The following is a 17,520-nucleotide window of genomic DNA, read 5'->3' as shown; positions in this document are numbered from 1 at the left end:
AACTGATACTCTACCATAAATCACAGGAGGAAGAGGAATAGATAGGGAGAGAGGTGTTAGTGGCCGTAGAAAACCCCAAAATGAGGGTCCGTGGTTTCTTTTCATTCACTATATACACGTACAATGTAATTAGGGTATTACATAAAGTGTGGAAATTACAACATGCCATTAATGAGCATGTGTTTAAATAAAAGTAAAACAGATTGGGTCTGGATCCTGAGATCGAGGCCCAGTCGTGACATCTTTTCAAGGTGATTCCTGGAGAATTAGCTCTAACCCACGCGCACCCCCGTGCATCCAACTGCTATGCGTGATTCCCATTCTTGCAAGCCGAGGGATCCTTAACCAAATCTCCAAATGCAACATCCTCTGATCCGTTGGCACTGCTTAACCAAACATCGCTCCACACGTCTGTGCCGCCATACAATGGTGCACTAACAACGATGCCGTTCCTATCGCGTGCTATGCTACCATCTCACGTCATCGATCAAGCCAACACATACTGCACATTCCTACACGATGCATTTTCCACTTGATAGAGCTCCACACTGCAACTTGCCCTATTCCGAAAGTTCGGTCTGTGACATTCTTAGTCTATTTATCATAAATTGGTCTTCTGCATATGCGTGCAAGAACCTTCCTTGTATGTTCAGTTCTGTTCCATGACATGTTAGCTGCAATGGATGGTCGCTGAGGTTTATTGTTTTCCCGAAGAATTTATAGTTTTTTTATTTCGTTGAGTTTCCCATGAAGGTTTTCATTGAATGAGGTGGTCAATGCAATAAAGCATAGGAGCAAAAATTAGAGGGATCAGATGAAACTACCGGGATGGTTAGGTTGTCATAACCGAAGGGTCTGGGGTTCTTATTACACAGGAATTATCTCACCCCCCAACTTACCTGTCCAAAACAAAAAAAAGGAAAACAAAAAGTTTGAGAATGAAGGAAATATGAGTATTGGTGTACTTTTTTGGAAATGTTGCAGTTTTGTAACTTTCTCTGATAAGTGTTACTGCTGTTTTCTGCATGCTGAAGGTTGCTCACCTATTTCGTTGGATTTGTTTTTCCTAGCTATTTGTGTGTAACACATTTGAACTTGTCATTTTGGTGCAGGTGAATGTGGATGCTGGTCCGGCACATTCAATTTCTTCTGCTGTGGATGTCTGTGTTCATAACCTCTGCCTTTTTGTTTTTGTAAATATAATGAATACTTTGATGTTGATCTGTAAGAAATGCATGGCTCTTTCTGGGAGGTTATTGCCAATTCTGAATGTGCTAATTGCTGAGGTTACTTATGTGCTTGTGTGTTATGTTGCTGCCAATGGCACACTTTGGTTGCTTTTTTTATGTGTTTTATGCAAATGAAAATAAAAATGGCCAGCCTTTAACTATTAATAGTTCCTACAAGCTTTGCATGTCAGTTTCCTTTGTGTAACCAATCTTCTTCTTCCTTCAAGTGCTTCTATTATAAACACATTGTTATATTTTTGATATGTGCATCATACTTTATGCTTTAATAATTAACTTGCTGCAGCTGTAGGTTAGTTGATTGCCTTGTGATAGTTCATTTCTAGGTTCCATATGCTAGCTATAACCCATAATTATTTGATTGCTCTTTGATTATATTGCATGCTGCCATCTGATCTCATTTCTTCATACGGCATCCTGCTGATATGAAGACTGCCACAGAAACATGAGCAAAATATTATTTTTTAGTAATGTCAGCTGACCCCATCTGTCCCATGTAAATATGGAATAGCATGAGACCCCTGTCTAGGATATCATATATACAGAATTTTAAGGACCTATGATGCTTTTAACCTTACAAAAAGCATGTGTTGGTATCATTATGAAATTCTCAAATGGATCGTTGATTGCATGTTTAACTTTATAACTAACCAGAATGGACTTCTTGAGAATAAGTTCGCCTACAATATTGTCAAGTTAAATGCTTCCTTCCCATGCCCTCGACAATGAATGTCCAACATCATGAAAAGTTGGACCAAATGGTTCCTTATGCCTTTTTTTGTTTGGATGATTAGTTATCATCTTCGTTTCTTGCATCATGTCCATGATATGATCTATTAATATTCCACATTTATGGTGATATAGCTTGATAGCGTGCATAAAAAAAAGCTTCACAATGTTGTTGCTTAATTTATTTAATTGAATCTGCTTTCCAAATAAGTTTCTATAGTTTGAATGAACATTGATTTCTTCATCAATGTGTTTCAGGGTACCTTGGATCTTGAGAGGTTTAAGGATGAAATGAAATCTTTAAGAGAAGAAGCTCAATCCTCTAGAGAGCACATGCTGCAGGTTTTGAGACCACCTAGTGGATATTTTATCTTTTTCTTATTTTTACTGCTTTTGCTTAATAATCTCATAATATGTACAGTTCAAGAAAATTGGTGAAGTCAATGAAGAAGCATTGAAGCAAATTGAATGTGCTCATAACTCTTTCAAGGCTGAGGTGATGTGCTGTCCTATGTTCCTTGCTCCTTACTGAGTATCTATCACAGTGCTTCTATAGGTTAAAGGAAACTTAGTGAAACTTGGTTATTGGTTGTTTATATTGTGCAGGCGGATAAGATGAAAATGTCCATGGAATCTGAAATTAATTTACTGAGGGAGCACATTTCTGAACTGGAGAGCAATTTGGTGACAAAGGGAATGGAATTTGCCTCTGCCATTTCCGAGAAAGAAGCAGCACTCTCATCGACTTTGTGTGAAATTTCTTCTTTGAAAGAACAAAACTCTATGATAAAGTAAGAATTACAGAGTTAATTTATTCTTTTTTCAATGTAAACTAGCCATATAGTTCTTGGGTTATTATTTTACTTTCTAGTATGACACTAATTTTTCTAAGACATTTACTGTAGATCTGAAAATGAAGACTTAAAAATTCGTGTTTCTTCTTTAAAGAATGATTTGGAGAAGGAGCACCAGCGGTGGCGGTCAACACAGGACAACTATGAAAGACAAGTATGTTATACTTTCCGTACATGTGTAAACAAGTATGTTATACTTTCCGTACCATGTGTAAGGAAACAAGTGCTTTTCAAGCAACCACAATTTGTCCACCAGAAAATCAAGCGAACAAGCACAACAAATGTCCAATAATGACACAACCAAAGCCCACACATAGGGTATCCACAAGAGAGCTAAAAATAAATAATCTCTTTATTTATCACAAAACATGCAAGTGTAAGTACATTGAGAGAGGGGATAACCCCTATTTATGCACAAGAGATGGGTGGAAAGGGAGACTCAATAGAGTCGTTGGAGCTAGTCCAACGACTCTATTTGTAGCCGTTGGACTAGCTCCAACAGCTCCAAGACTAGTTAACTAAAATGTTGACTAGTTGGACCTCTAGTTTAAAATGAACTAGATAAATAAATAAAAAAATAAAAAATGAAAAAAAGTAAAAACATATCTATCTATCTATATAGATATATATGTATATAACACATTTACATATATTCATATGTACATATGTAAATACATATATATAAATATATATTATATATATATACATGCACCATATATATAAATATATATGTACAATTTAATACTTCATTTCAAACTTACGATACAATAATCAAAAGTTTGTTTAAAAGAAAATGATATCTGGGAGCAACGAGAGGTTTGGTGAAGAAATCTGCTAACTGATATTTTGATGTAACATAAGGCAGATCAATAGTCCCATGAATATACTCTTCTCGAACGTAGTGACAATTCATTTCAATATGTTTAATATGTTCATGAAAAGTTTGATTGCTGACAATGTAGATCACACTCTTGTTGTCACAACACAAGTGCGAGACACTAGTCACTTGAATTATCATATCTACCAACAATCTTCTGAGCCAGACTACCTTCATCATTGTTGTTGTCATAGCCCGATATTCAGCCTCCGTTGATGAAAGTGAGTCCTTTTGTTGCTTCTTGCATTGCCATGAGATCAGTCACCTAAAAAAACAAAAAAACTCGTGGTTGAGTGTTTGTTGTTAGGATCACTTCCCCAGTTAGTATCAATTTAAACAATTAAATCTAATGAAGATGTCACATACAAAAACAAGGCCCCGAGAAAGAGAGTTTTTAAGATATCTAAGAATACACATGACTGCTCCCATGTGAACAGAAGTAGGAGCGTGCTGAAATTGACTAGTTGTGTGTACAACATATGTTATATCAGGTTTAGTAATTGAAAGTAAGAGAGTGCTCCAATAAGTTCTTTAAGGAGTAGGATCCTCAAGAGGTTCTCCGTCATCAAGTCGCATCTTGGTGTTGACAATCTCTGGGGTATCAACTCTCATTATTTGTGATTTCAGACCTGGAGACAATGTCAAAGCCAAATTTAGACCAAGATAACAAGTACCCTCTAGGGCAGTAAGCAACTTTAATTCCTAAAAAACACTTTAATAAACCCAAATCAGTCATTTCAAAATTTTTCTTGAGAAGTTTTTTAATATTTCAGCTCCCTATTTATCTCCTTCAATGATGATCATATCGTCCACATAGAGAAGAATAATAATAATACCAACACTAGAAGGTTTAACAAACATGGCAGATTCAATTGAACAAGTTCGAAAGTCAATATCAAGTATAACTTGACTAAACCTGTCATACCAAGCCTTTGGTGCTTGTTTAAGAATATAGAGTGCTTTGCCTAAACGAAGAACTTTACACTTAGGGATATTAATAACAGGTGGTGCTTCCATGTAAGCCTCTTCAACCAAGGTTCTATTAAGGAAGGCATTTTTATATCTATTTGGAATATAGGTCATCTTCTGATTGAGGCTAAGGCTACTAGGATCCTAACAATGGTCTTTCTAGCAATTGGAGCAACCATTTCTTCGTAATCTATGCTATATTCTTGGGAATATCCTTTGACAACTAACCTAACTTTATACCTTTTAAGAGTTCTATCACTCTTGGTTTCAACCAGAGTTACCGGAAACACCTAGGGAAGTGGGGAAGCGCACTTCCTCGAAGCGTGTTTCGGAAGCGCGAAACATCGTGCTTTCGAAACGCTCGGGGAAGCACCATTGTTTTTTGGGAATCACGCTTCCCCCTCGCTTCCTCTGTGCTTCCTCCTCTTTCTTCTAGTATTTGTGAAAATTATTCTTTAATTGTACTTTTACATCTCTTTTTAGCAATGAGTAGGCGCAAGATTGGTATTGCATTCATATGGATGAGAGTTTAGATGATAGCAAACTACTAGGAAGTAGATGCATAAAGTCAAGAGCAGGTTGAGCTGATATATGATTATGATCATTTCTAAGCATTGATTACTTGATTCAAGTTAAAAATCTAATCAAAATCCTTCTCTATTAGTTGAAACAATCCTTATAGCTGGAGTAAGTGGTGATCCATTCATGTATTCTTTAGTTGTAGACTGAGGATCCTAGCTTAAGGCATACTCTTCACTGACTAGGGAATTGCTACAAGGCTTGATGTATTCTGCATATCGAGCATTCAGAAATAACATGACCCCACTTCATCTTCTCTTGAACTTGTATCTTAGGTCAATTGGTGCTATAAAAATAGAGCCACTCTGCTATTCTGGTATCTGAGGCTGCTATTACTGGGAAAGTGAACATTTAATCACTGGCGGGTTGAGTCAGAGTTGGAAGAGAGATGTATGTATCATATATATTGTGTTTACTTTTATTTGCTAGTTTTTGTCACTTGGCTTGCTTCCCCCTCGCTTTCCCCATTTATGGTTCATTTTTTTTTGTTTTTTGTATTTTTATTTTTTCTCCCTTTTCTCGCTTCCCCCTCACTTCCTAGGCTGCTTCCGGTTCGCTTCCTAGGTTGCTTCCGAGATGATTCCTGATTCGCTTCTAAGTCGTCCCACACTTCCCGCTTCCTAAAATTTTGAAAGTGCCTCGCTTCCCTCTTCCGCTTCCCGCATCGCTTCTCGCTTCCTCGACTGGCAACCATGGTTTCAACCTTATATAGCCATATACAACATATGAGTTTCTTTCCTTGTGGAACATCGCGAATCAATCAAGTACTAGCCTTTTCTAAATATTTTAACTCTACCCTCATGGCTTCTACCCACTTAGGATGTTCTTTAGCTTGAGCATAGGTTGAAGGTTCTACATATGAATGGATTAAAGCAATAAATGCTTTATATTTTGGAGAAAGATTCATAGGATACAAATTTTGTAGGTGGTTTAGAAATCCTAAATGACCTTCTAGTTTGTGCTTCAATTGGTTCAGAATACTTTTCTAGTGCACATGAGTGATTGGGATTTTCCTTTTCTAAGAAAACATTTAGAAAAGACAAAGGAACTTTCCTTTTCTAAGAAAACATTCTTTGAAACATATAATTTTTTATTTTTAAGATCAAAGCATATGTAGCCTTTTTGGTTATGTGTATAACCTAAAAATGCATAAGGAATGACACGAGGAGAAAGTTTATCATTTCTATTAATAAAAACAAAACATTTGCACCTAAAACCTCTTACTCTAGAATAGTCTGAAATTAATTTAAAGAGTTTTTCAATTGGTGTTATATTTTGTAAAGATGAGGATAACATTCTGTTAATGAGATATATAGTAGATAAGGCTGCTTCAGCCCAAAATTCTTTTTGTACTTGATTTGCTATTAGTAAAGTTCTAGTTTTTTTCATAATGTGCCTGTGTTTTCGTTTGGCCAAAAACCATTTTGTTGTGGTGTGTGACGACAAGATCTTTGATGTGTGATACCATGCAAGTTTAAATAATCTTTAAGTTCTTTTGATAAAAATTCTCCCCTTGAATTAGTACGAAAAATAGAAATATCCCTTTCAACCTTATTCTTGACTAAATTATAAAATATTTGAAAATGTGAGAAGACTTCAGATTTATGCTTAAGGAGGTAGATCCAAGTATCCCTAGAAAAATCATCAGCAAAAACCACGTAGTCCGCATATTCACCTTTTGATGTAACTGGCACTGACCCCATACATCTAACTGTATTAACTGAAGTGGTCTGGAAGAAACAACAGTTCTTTCAAAGAATAGTAATCTCTTAATTTTACCAAGAATATAGTCTTTACGCGTAAAATTTTCGGAATTATACATTTTTTTAAACTTTGAAGGTGTTGGATTTTGGATACACTAGTATTACCAAGTCGTTTGTGCCACAAATCCAAATCCAATTTCAGAACATTACAACAAAAACTATTATTGGGTTTTCCAAAAAACCTCCTTTTCTATGGCCTTCTCCAATCAACTTTCCTAACTGGCGATCGTACACTCAACAATCATGAGAAGAGAAGGAGACATTACATCAATGATCATATATTTGTAAAATAAACAAGAGATTTAAGCTTAACTTAGGAATATATCTAACTTTTGGAATAATAAACTTTTTAGAGTTTTGAATTTTTTTGAAATTCCCTACTTTTATTTTAAGATATGTACAATCGGCTGTAAAAACATTTGACACACTTAAGTTGGTGTGACATTCAGAAAAAAATTTACTCTTGGGGTCATATAAAAAGAAACAACAGAATCAAGAAGCCAATGAGTTTTACCGAAATCGAGGAATGATAAACTACAGCTCTAGTTGATGCTCTATTTCAAGAAGATGCCCCTCTAAGAAAAGGTTTGGGGGTTTCCATTAGTTGAGACATGGATACAGGTGCATCATGAGGTTTTACGTCATTTGACTCTTGTGAAGAGCCAACTGAAGCTACCTTCTTTTCCTCCCTTTTTCTAATCTTTGGACATTAAGGTTTAATGTGTCCTGGTTCATGACAATTATAGCAAATAACTTTTTTCTTGTCATACTCATTGCCTTGTTTACAATGAGGCTTGTTTTAATATTCATTGGCTTTTTTTAAATTTGCTGGTTTGTAAGGGCTCATGTAGTTTTCTGGTCCAGAGACGGCTAGGACAAAGTTATTTTCATTCTTCTTAGTGTGCCCTTTTAGCCTATTCTCTTCCATACTTAACTCTTTAACTGTGTCAATAATAGAGGGAATTTTACCTCTATGGAGGAGAATCGATTTTGTACTTTCAAACTTCGGCCTCAATCCATTTATGAATTGATAAAAGTACTTCACATCAGGTTGTTTTTGACAGAGCTCTATATCTTCAGCACAATGCCATTTAGGCTCAAGAAGAGACAACTCTTCATAAAGTTCAGATGACTCATTATAATATTCTCTAGTACTTTTGTTTTTTTGAGTTATAATCCATTTTTTTTGCAAATTACACACATATGCAATACACTTAAGAGAATACATATTCTTAAGGTATTCCCAAGCCTTATTTGCATGCTCAATTTTTGCAAGGTTAGAACATTTCTTAATATCCTCATTATTGATCAGCCAAGACATGATCTTGGCATGCCCCATTCTCTACTCTTTCCACTTTTTCTCATAAGTGGCTAATGCTGTATCCTCCTCACCATCTGTAAGATACAATTCTTTTTCATTCAGTGCCTTTGTGAGGACTAGTTTGGGTTTCAGATCGGAACCATCTACTAGTCTCCACAATCCCTTTCCCCATGCATTCTAATGCACATATTTAAATATATATTAATATATCCATATTCAAAATGATCTAGATAAATAAAAAAATACATATATTAATATATATTAATATATATATATATATATATATATATACATATATGTATATATGTATATAACACATTTACATACATTCATATGTTATAACACATTTACATACATTCATATGTACATATGTAAATACACATATATAAATATATATTATATATACATACACCATATATATGACACATTTAACACCTTGTTGTCTCTATTTTTTTTCCTTTGTCATTCTGTTTTTCCCTCAGTAATGTGATTAGTATCCTCAAGATGTCCTGATTCATAGACTAGTTGAAGCATCTACTATTATATCCCAGAACTTACTGTTATATTTTGATTCTGACTCTTAACTCTTCTGAATATTGTATACTCTTTCCTTATGCTCTGTATTTATTTTATGCATTAAAATTGAACAAAAGATGATGTAGAATATATATTTCTATGTGCAGGTGGTCCTTCAGTCAGAGGCAATTCAGGAGTTGAAAAAAACCTCTGATGCACTTGCTGTGCTGCAAGCTGAAGCAACAGAGTTGCACAAGCTGGCAGATTCACTCAAAAATGAAAATGTAAGATTCTTTCAAAAATTTTATTTGATCATTCTATTATGTCTTGTTCTATCGATATATGGTAAATTTGTATTACTTGTCATTGTTGGCATTTGCCCCTCTTTGAATGATGAGTTTGTTCTTATGGCACAATTACTAGTAAGCCTTCATTCCACAAGAAAGATTTTGGTAAAATAAAACCAATATAAGTATTATATAAGTGGAACTTCCTCTATCTGCGACTTCATAAGGTCTAAAATCCCATGGTTCAAGCTATATCGAGTCAAGCTCACCACATAGATATATGTTCAACATGCTTTCTTTGCTAAAGATCAAATCATGGATCACCATTTTTATGTAGAAATATGATTTTTTGAGTCATAAAATTTTAATACGTTGTTTCCTTAAACTTTTTTTTTAATATGTTATGGCATATTGATTTTTGAAGCTCTTAAAAACTTGTTTATATGTCTGAATCACTTGATTCAAAATGCAGCTTGCGATATCCAATTTACAAAAAGATTTCAATGGAAAGGATGGTGATTTCTACTCAATAACTCTGTACCTTTTATATATATGGAAAATAGCTTGCTAACCCAGTGGTTAATGTAACCTTATAGTTGGTAAACCTATTTTTTTTTATTTTATATATTTTTTAGATCTGACACTTTACATGTGATCTGTTTGAGAGACGGGTCATGAGGAGACCCAGCCTAGGTCGACCAGCTTTGGGAAGCTTCCAGAATCCTGTGAGGCCAAGAAGACGTCCAAGGGACCTTGTTAATTTGGTAAAAGAAGAAGTTCGCAAGATATCTTCTAAAACAAGGAACTCTCTAGTTTCAATAATTGTAAACTTCTCTATTAAGAGAGAGTCCATTTATGCATTGTAAATCTAAGGATTGTTACCTTCCACACAAGCCTTGTATTTCATAAATACTGGAGATCCAGGAACCTCCTCTCATCTTTTAATGACATTGAGAGAGAAGTGGGTATTCATAGACATAGGTCTTTACAGGCTGAACCATGTTAAATCCCGTGTTTCATTTGCATGCACAAACTCTGATATAGTATCAGAGGTTGCTTAACAGCACCAATGGCAATGCCATCATCAGTCTCTTCATCGGTTTTAGGTCCATGTTTTTCGACTATTTTGAATATGTTTCAGTCTCTGAATTCTTTACAACATTTTCTGACTACTAAGCTTACCTCCAAAAGTAGTTTTTTGTGGGAGTCTCAATTCCTCTTGATCTTGAATTCGTATGATTTGACAGGGTACGTGGACGTCTCCAAGCCATGGCCCTCTGAATTTGTAAATTCACACACAAAAGACCATGACTTTTATATGAGCTTGGTCTGTTGTCTCTGACCAGAACAATTAAGAAAAGCTTTGCCTCTCTGTTGTTTTTTTACCATGTTTTATATATGATTAACTATCATTTTTATATATACATAATACATATGTATATATTGATATTGATATTGATATTGGTGAACCTTGTGAATTCAGGCATGCTTTGAATTCTGCATGTGTTTAGAATCTGCTATACATATGGTAGCTTTTTGTGAATTTTTTATATATAGTTTGAGCTCTTGTCTTATTGTTGTTAATATGTGAAAAGTATCAAGCTGTTCCCATATGGCTTCTTCTGTGAGGAGAAATGACTTCTTTGCTTTAATTTGAGCTTCCTCTTCCTTTTTGTCATACTTGCTATCACCTTTTTTAGTGGCTATTCCTTAATCCTTTGCCTTCAACTACGTATTTCCAATTCTTGCTTGATCAACTTGGGTTAATGTTTACGTCTTGTAGGTCAACATGCTTCACAAAATCATTATCTTGAACTTTGAATATCTCATGATATATGCTTTTATTTGTATTGCCAGTTCAATGCTTCAAGAAGATGTCTTTTAGTGTAGAGCACCTGCCACCTGCGAATGCCTTATCGCTAATGTTTTGATCCTAACACACCTCTTTTGCTTGAGTTTCATATCAGATTGTTAGATCTGAAAATGACATGGTTGACACAAATTGGGAATGTCAAAGAGATTGGATTGAGGTTGGATTTCTGACTGACCACAGTTGCTTTGACAAATCCGGCACAACAATTAGATTTGAATTTGGTTTGAGAGATCCAAATGTGAATTTTAATCCATTTGATCTATGTTCTGTTTACATATATAACCGCATCAAGTTGGGGTAAGTAGCTGGAAGGATCCAAATTTGGTAAAGGGTTTTCTCATTGAAATCAAGTAGGAAGATCTATGTAGTCAAAAGCACTGACTAGGCACTGACTAGTCCACCTAGTTGGCCTAAGTATAAGTAAAACGTCTAGGGTTTGCAATTTCTCTGTGGGTACCTTAAAAGGTACCAAGCTAGCCAGCAACTAAACTCGTTTTTTTATTATTATATGTATTATGTCACTTTTTTTGTATATATAATTATATATATGTGCTTGTGTTTTTGTGATTTGTTTTGTGAAATGATGAAAACATGCATAGTTAATATATATATATATGTGTGTGTGTGTGTGTGTGTTTTATTTTGCTTTTTGGGATTTTTTCTGTGAAACATTGAAAGCATGCACAGTTAATTTTAATTGATTATATTTTTTATAAATGTTTGTTTCTTTCTGATGATTTTTTCTGTTAAAGGCTGAATGTGAGATATATATGTGTGAGTTTCTGTGAATTTTTCTATAAAAGTCTGAAAGCATGTTTAGTAATACTGATTATGTAAATTGTTGTGTGTGTGTGTGTGTGTGTGTGTGTGTGTGTGTGTGTGTGTGTGTGCTTCTGTAATTTTTTCTGAGGCTGAAAGTATACTTTTTTTATATATAAATAAATAACACATACATATATGTATATATACATATACTGATTATGCTATGAATATAATATATATGTATGTTGGTGTTAAAATCAATTTTTCTGTGAAATGCTGAAGGCATATTTTGTTGGTTATACTGAATATGTTATGAATAATTGACTATATATAGCTGTATATTTTGTATACTTTTTAATGTATATTTTATATACATTTTTATTTTTTAATTGCGGTACCGCCTAGTCCTCGGCTAGTCTTTTTAGTGGTCTAACGACTAGGCATTGCCTAGCGCTTTTAACTACATAGAGGAAGATTTCGTTATCTCAGATTTAGTGTTGCCTATAACCAACTGAATTTGATGCATTTACATCCTTGCTAAGAATGATATTATATGGATAAGAAGCCTAATAAATCTACCTTTAATGTTGAGTGATGGATTAAGTTCAAAGATGTCTCTTGCTCCAACTAGTGTTTTATCGTACAATATGGTACGATACGTATCATTACCTTGGTGGAAATCGATATGATACTCCTGCGTACAATACACCTGATACATGGTGCATCTTACGAGACACAATCAGTATAGTTTAAGTTGCACTTATTTTGACTTTTCTGTTTTTTTAACATATAATGTCTCTTAGGGGAAGTTCATGTTCATTCCTAAAGGCATTGAGATTGATTTTGGGTTTATTTCTTGCTAGAAGAAGAAGGTGATGATAATCATAATCGTGATTGACATTATGTACATTTTTGTTTGAATTTTGAAAAAAAACTGGTTATGTAAATTGTTTAGGAATTGAAAAACACTTTGTGATTTTGTTTTTGTTTATGTAAACATGCACTATCAGGAATCTTGTGACTTGTAGTTTAGTTTTGTTGTTTAATATGCTTATTATTTCTTTCTTTTGTGATATGCATTCCATTCATAGCATATTATCTTGATTCTTGAATGTTTGATGTCTCATGTAGTTCATAATTGTTTGATATGTGATGTTATGGTTTTATTTATCATTGTTTCTTGTGTTACGATCTTTTAAGAAAATTTCCTGAATTTTAATTAAAAATACTAATTTTTACGGTACGATATGATGTTTATCTTATTTTGGGCCCGGCCAATACGGGTTACGATACACTTTTTACAACCTTTGCGCAACCAATGGTTACTAAGATTGCCTTGTGCAAGATTAACAAGGGGTGGGTGAAAAAGTTCCTCTTTTGATACAACACATGCTTTTGGGTCACTATGCTGCAAAAAATTTGTCTTTCTATATTACCATATTTCTCGAGTCAATGACTTTATTTGGGAAGTCACCAAACCAATCACTTGCCATTGTTTTTCAGTTTCTGTTGAGGTCTATCCTTTAAAGGTACTCAGATTGGATAAGTAACCGATTTCTAGGTTCACCCACTCTTTACGTTGGTGAGGCTAGCAACATAGAGATTGGACTCAATTTTGAAACCCAAACATCCAACCTTATATCTTTAGTGGAAGAACAATCCTTTTGGTGGAATAATTGGATCAAAATGTCTCTATTACCAGTAAAATGTCTGGGAAAAGTACGAACTTACATATTACAAGTCGTGAATTTCCTTGCAGGAGTGTTCAATACGGCGAAAATTTTTTCAACTTACATCCTAGGATATGTAGAGGCTTTGAAGAAAATGAAATCAAGAAAGGCAGTTGGCCCAGATGGTATACCTATCGAGGCTTGGAAATGCTTGAGAGAGAAAGGTTTAGAATGGTTGACAAATCTTTTTAAGAAGATTTTGCGGACAAATAAGATGCCTAATGAGTGAAGGAAGAGTACTTTGGTGCCTCTATATAAGAATAAGGGTGATATACAAGATTGCACAAACTATCGTGGTATAAAACTCATGAGTCATACTATGAAACTTTGGGAGAGGGTGATTGAGTTTAGGTTGAGGAAGGTTGTCATGATATCGGAGAATCAATTTGGTTTTATGCCTGGAAGATCAACTATGGAAGCTATACATCTTCTTAGACAACTTATTGAGAGATATAGAGAGATGAACAAAGATTTGCATATGGTTTTTATTGATTTGGAGAAGGCATACGATAGAGTACCTAGGGACGTTCTCTGGTGGACAATGATGAATAAAGGTGTTTCTCTCAAGTACATTAGTATAATTAAAGATATGTATGAAGGAGTAGTAACCAATGTCCGCACTTGTGGAGGGGTGACGACCAATTTTCCTATAACGGTTGGGTTACATCAAGGATCTGCTTTAAGCCCTTTCCTATTTGATGGATGAGCTTACGAGATCAATTCAAGAAAATGTGTCGTGGTGTATGTTGTTTGCTGATGATATTGTTTTGATTGATGAGTCTAGAGCTGGGGTTAATGCTAAGTTAGAATTATTGTGACAGACATTGGAAGCAAGAGGTTTTAAGTTGAGTAAGAGTAAGACAGAATACATGGAATGTCGGTTTAGTAAGCAACAAAGTAGTGATGAGAGTGTAGTGAAGCTTGGTGAGCAAGAAATACCGGTGGATGATTGTTTCAAATATTTGGGATCTATCATTCAAAAGTATGGAGATGTAAATCATAGGATAAAGGTTGGGTGGATGAAATGGAAGAGTGCAATTGGAGTGTTGTGCGATCGTAGAATGCCATTGCGGTTGAAGCGAAAGTTTTATAGGACGACTATTAGGCCCGCTTTACTATATGGTACAGATTGTTGGGCTGCTAAGAGACAGCATATTAAAAAAATGAGTGTAGCTGAGATGCGTATGCTGAGATGGATGTGTGGAAATACAATAAAAGATAAGATTCGAAACGAGGAGATACGTAAGAAGGTAGGCGCTGCACCTATTGAAAATAAGATGAGAGAGAATCGTTTACGGTGGTTTGGACATATTCGACGAAGGCTTAATGATGCTCCAGTTAGAAGGATGGAGAAATGGGAAAATATATTAGTTAAAAGAGGTCGGAGTAGGCTTAGGAAGACATGGATGGAGGTGATAGGAAAGGATATGAATACTTTGAACCTCACCGAGGACATGGCATTGGATAGAAATGATTGGAGGAGAAGGATTCATGTGGAAGACCCAGAATGATTTTCTTTTTTGGTTCATATCGCCGACCCCAATTGTTTTGGGATGAAGGTGTAGTTGTTGTTGTTTGTTGTTGTTGTTATCCTAGGATATGTGGTGTAGCATGACATGTTTGATTCACCTAGGCAACACCTATTTTAGTTGTATGAATATCAAGGAAAACTGATGCACCAGATGAACCAAATCCAACCGTGAGGAGACACAAAGATCCAAAGAAGAAAAAGAAGTAGAAAGGACGACATTTGAATTTGGGATCCCAGATCCAAAGTGGATCCTCATTTAGCATTTTTGTTAATATATATAGTTGCTATGGGGTTTTGTGTAGCTTGATTGATTGAGACCTTGCTTATTTTTTTTAATCTTACGAGTTGATTCCTATTTTCCATTGTCTTCTCTGCCTTTTGTTTTCTTTGATTTTCATGCATAGGAGTTGGGTAACATAGATTTTTTCTGCGTCCTCGAGATCGTGGGTGCATAGATTCCTCTTGTAAGAAGCAGTATCAAAGCCACCAAGCGTGAATCCACATAACATGTCATCTCCGTGGAAGTAGATTGTCTCTTCTTGCTCTGCATCCTCACCCTTCTCTACATTTGCTTCATCATGTTCCACTAGTTGGACTTGTTTGCAGATAGTCGGACTTTGGGCTGCAAGATGCCTGACTCCATCACAACGAAAACACCTTTGACCATTTTCAGTTGTCTGCGAGTTGGTACAAAATCTGGTATTGTATGCAGGTCAAAGGCGTTGGAGCGGGTTGGGACCATGATAATGCGAAGGCCACCAACCAAAAGGTCACCAAGCAACCACCTCGAGCTGAAGATATGGGACCCGCATACAATACCAAATTTCGTACCAACTCGCGGACAACTGAAAATGGTCAAAGGCATTTTCATTGTGACAACGTCTGGCATCTTGCAACCCAATGTGCAACTATCCGTAAACTGGTCCAACTAGTGAAACATGAGTAGCATGATGAAGAAAATGCAGAGACGTGCGAGGATGAAGGGCAAGAAGTGGAGGCAGTCTACTTTGATGGAGATGACTTGTGCAGATTCACGCTTGGTGGCTTTGATACTGCTTCTTGCGATTCGTCATAGATGAATCCTTTCGAGGGGAGGAATTGATGCACCCTCGATCTCGTGGATGCAAAAAAAATCTATGTTACCCTACTTCTATGCACGAAAATCAAAGAAAACAATTAAACATAGGAATCAGCTCATATGATTAAAGAAAAAAAATAAGCAAGGTCTCAATCATGAAAGCTATCTCCCAAAACCCCATAGCAACTATGTATATAAACAAACCCTAATCCCTACGATGGATCTTGAGATAAGATCCGAATAAAAACTGAATCCAAAATAAAAATGCTAAATACGGATCCACTTTGGATCCTGAACCCTAAATTCTAATGCCGCTCTTTGTTGTTCTTCTTCTTTGGATCTTTGTGACTCGTCACGGTTGGATCTGGTTCCTCCGGTGCTTCAAAAACCCTCCCACCGTTTCCATGGAACATTAACATGCTATAAACAGTTGCATTCTTGGCAGAATTAGTTAAGGTATGAATACAGACTATAAAATGGTGACTAGGAGTAGCACTAATCAAACAAAACTTTTTGGTCTCATTTATTTTGTTTGACATGCATAATGTAGTGCTTTTACAACATTAATATATGAAGTAATGCTGTCAAAGGTGATGAAGTAAATGAGAAAAAGGTCAGATCAAAGAATCTTTGGATGAAACTAGTAAGGGTATGAGCCATAGTCTGCAAATTGAATTTATCATATTTTATATGTTTCTTTTATAAAGAATGGTAAAAATGGAGATGTTTTCATATATTATAATAGAAACCAAATTGAAAATATTGTGTTAATGTTGCAATAATCTCATTATTTGTTGAAAATTTCTGCTGTTTGTTTTTTCTATTTTTGTTTTATTATTCTTGACACTGCTGCAACATTTCAAACTTTTATTTATAGTTAACACCTTTGTTTAGAGTTGAACTTGTTAACTTCTAAGGTAAATGCCTCCAAGTAGAAATGTTTCATTTGTTCTTGACCATATGTCAGACATACGTACTCTATTCCCTCTCAGTTTTGAGTACCTGTATGATATTTCTGGAATGTGAAACAATATGAAAGGTTCAATCTTTAATGTCTTATAAGCTGTCTTTCATGCCTCTAAATATTTCTTGGCAAATTCTCTAGTGGTGGTTTTAAATGACATCACTTCTGACAAGATGTATCTATTTCTTCATCACTAGTCAGACATTTTTTTTTTTTGACATAATTGCTTGTGTGATACTTACGAAACAAAAGATTGATGGTGCTGAATTTTTTTTCCACCTTCTTCTTAGTTTTATTTGATCTACGATGTGAGAAGTTTATGTATTCCTTTGTAATATTAATGTATAATTTTGTAATATTAAATTTTGTCCATTTTGGTGATTATGGTGAATTGTCATCTTTGAACTGTTAGTCTATTTTCTCATGATTGACTTTCTTGG

At 35.1% G+C, this 17,520-nt stretch overlaps 1 protein-coding gene across 5 annotated transcripts in view; it reads left to right on the top strand.

Moving 5' to 3' along the window:
- The window catches only part of NUA (nuclear pore anchor), a 165,799-nt gene that overhangs the window by 99,342 nt on the left and 48,937 nt on the right, over positions 1–17,520 (top strand). For all 5 annotated transcript variants that reach the window (XM_089995210.1, XM_089995219.1, XM_089995206.1 and 2 more), the window contains exons 28-33: positions 1,113–1,160; positions 2,235–2,318; positions 2,398–2,472; positions 2,583–2,767; positions 2,882–2,984; positions 9,023–9,139. In XM_089995210.1, the coding sequence (XP_089851336.1) occupies positions 1,113–1,160; positions 2,235–2,318; positions 2,398–2,472; positions 2,583–2,767; positions 2,882–2,984; positions 9,023–9,139 (612 nt within the window). The remainder of the gene's footprint in view (positions 1–1,112; positions 1,161–2,234; positions 2,319–2,397; positions 2,473–2,582; positions 2,768–2,881; positions 2,985–9,022; positions 9,140–17,520) is intronic.

This window comes from Nuphar pumila, chromosome 2 (genome assembly GCF_984573655.1).
Source record: "Nuphar pumila chromosome 2, dmNupPumi1.hap1.1, whole genome shotgun sequence".
NCBI classification, from domain to species: domain Eukaryota; kingdom Viridiplantae; phylum Streptophyta; class Magnoliopsida; order Nymphaeales; family Nymphaeaceae; genus Nuphar; species Nuphar pumila.
This window is presented reverse-complemented; position numbering and strand designations above follow the sequence as displayed.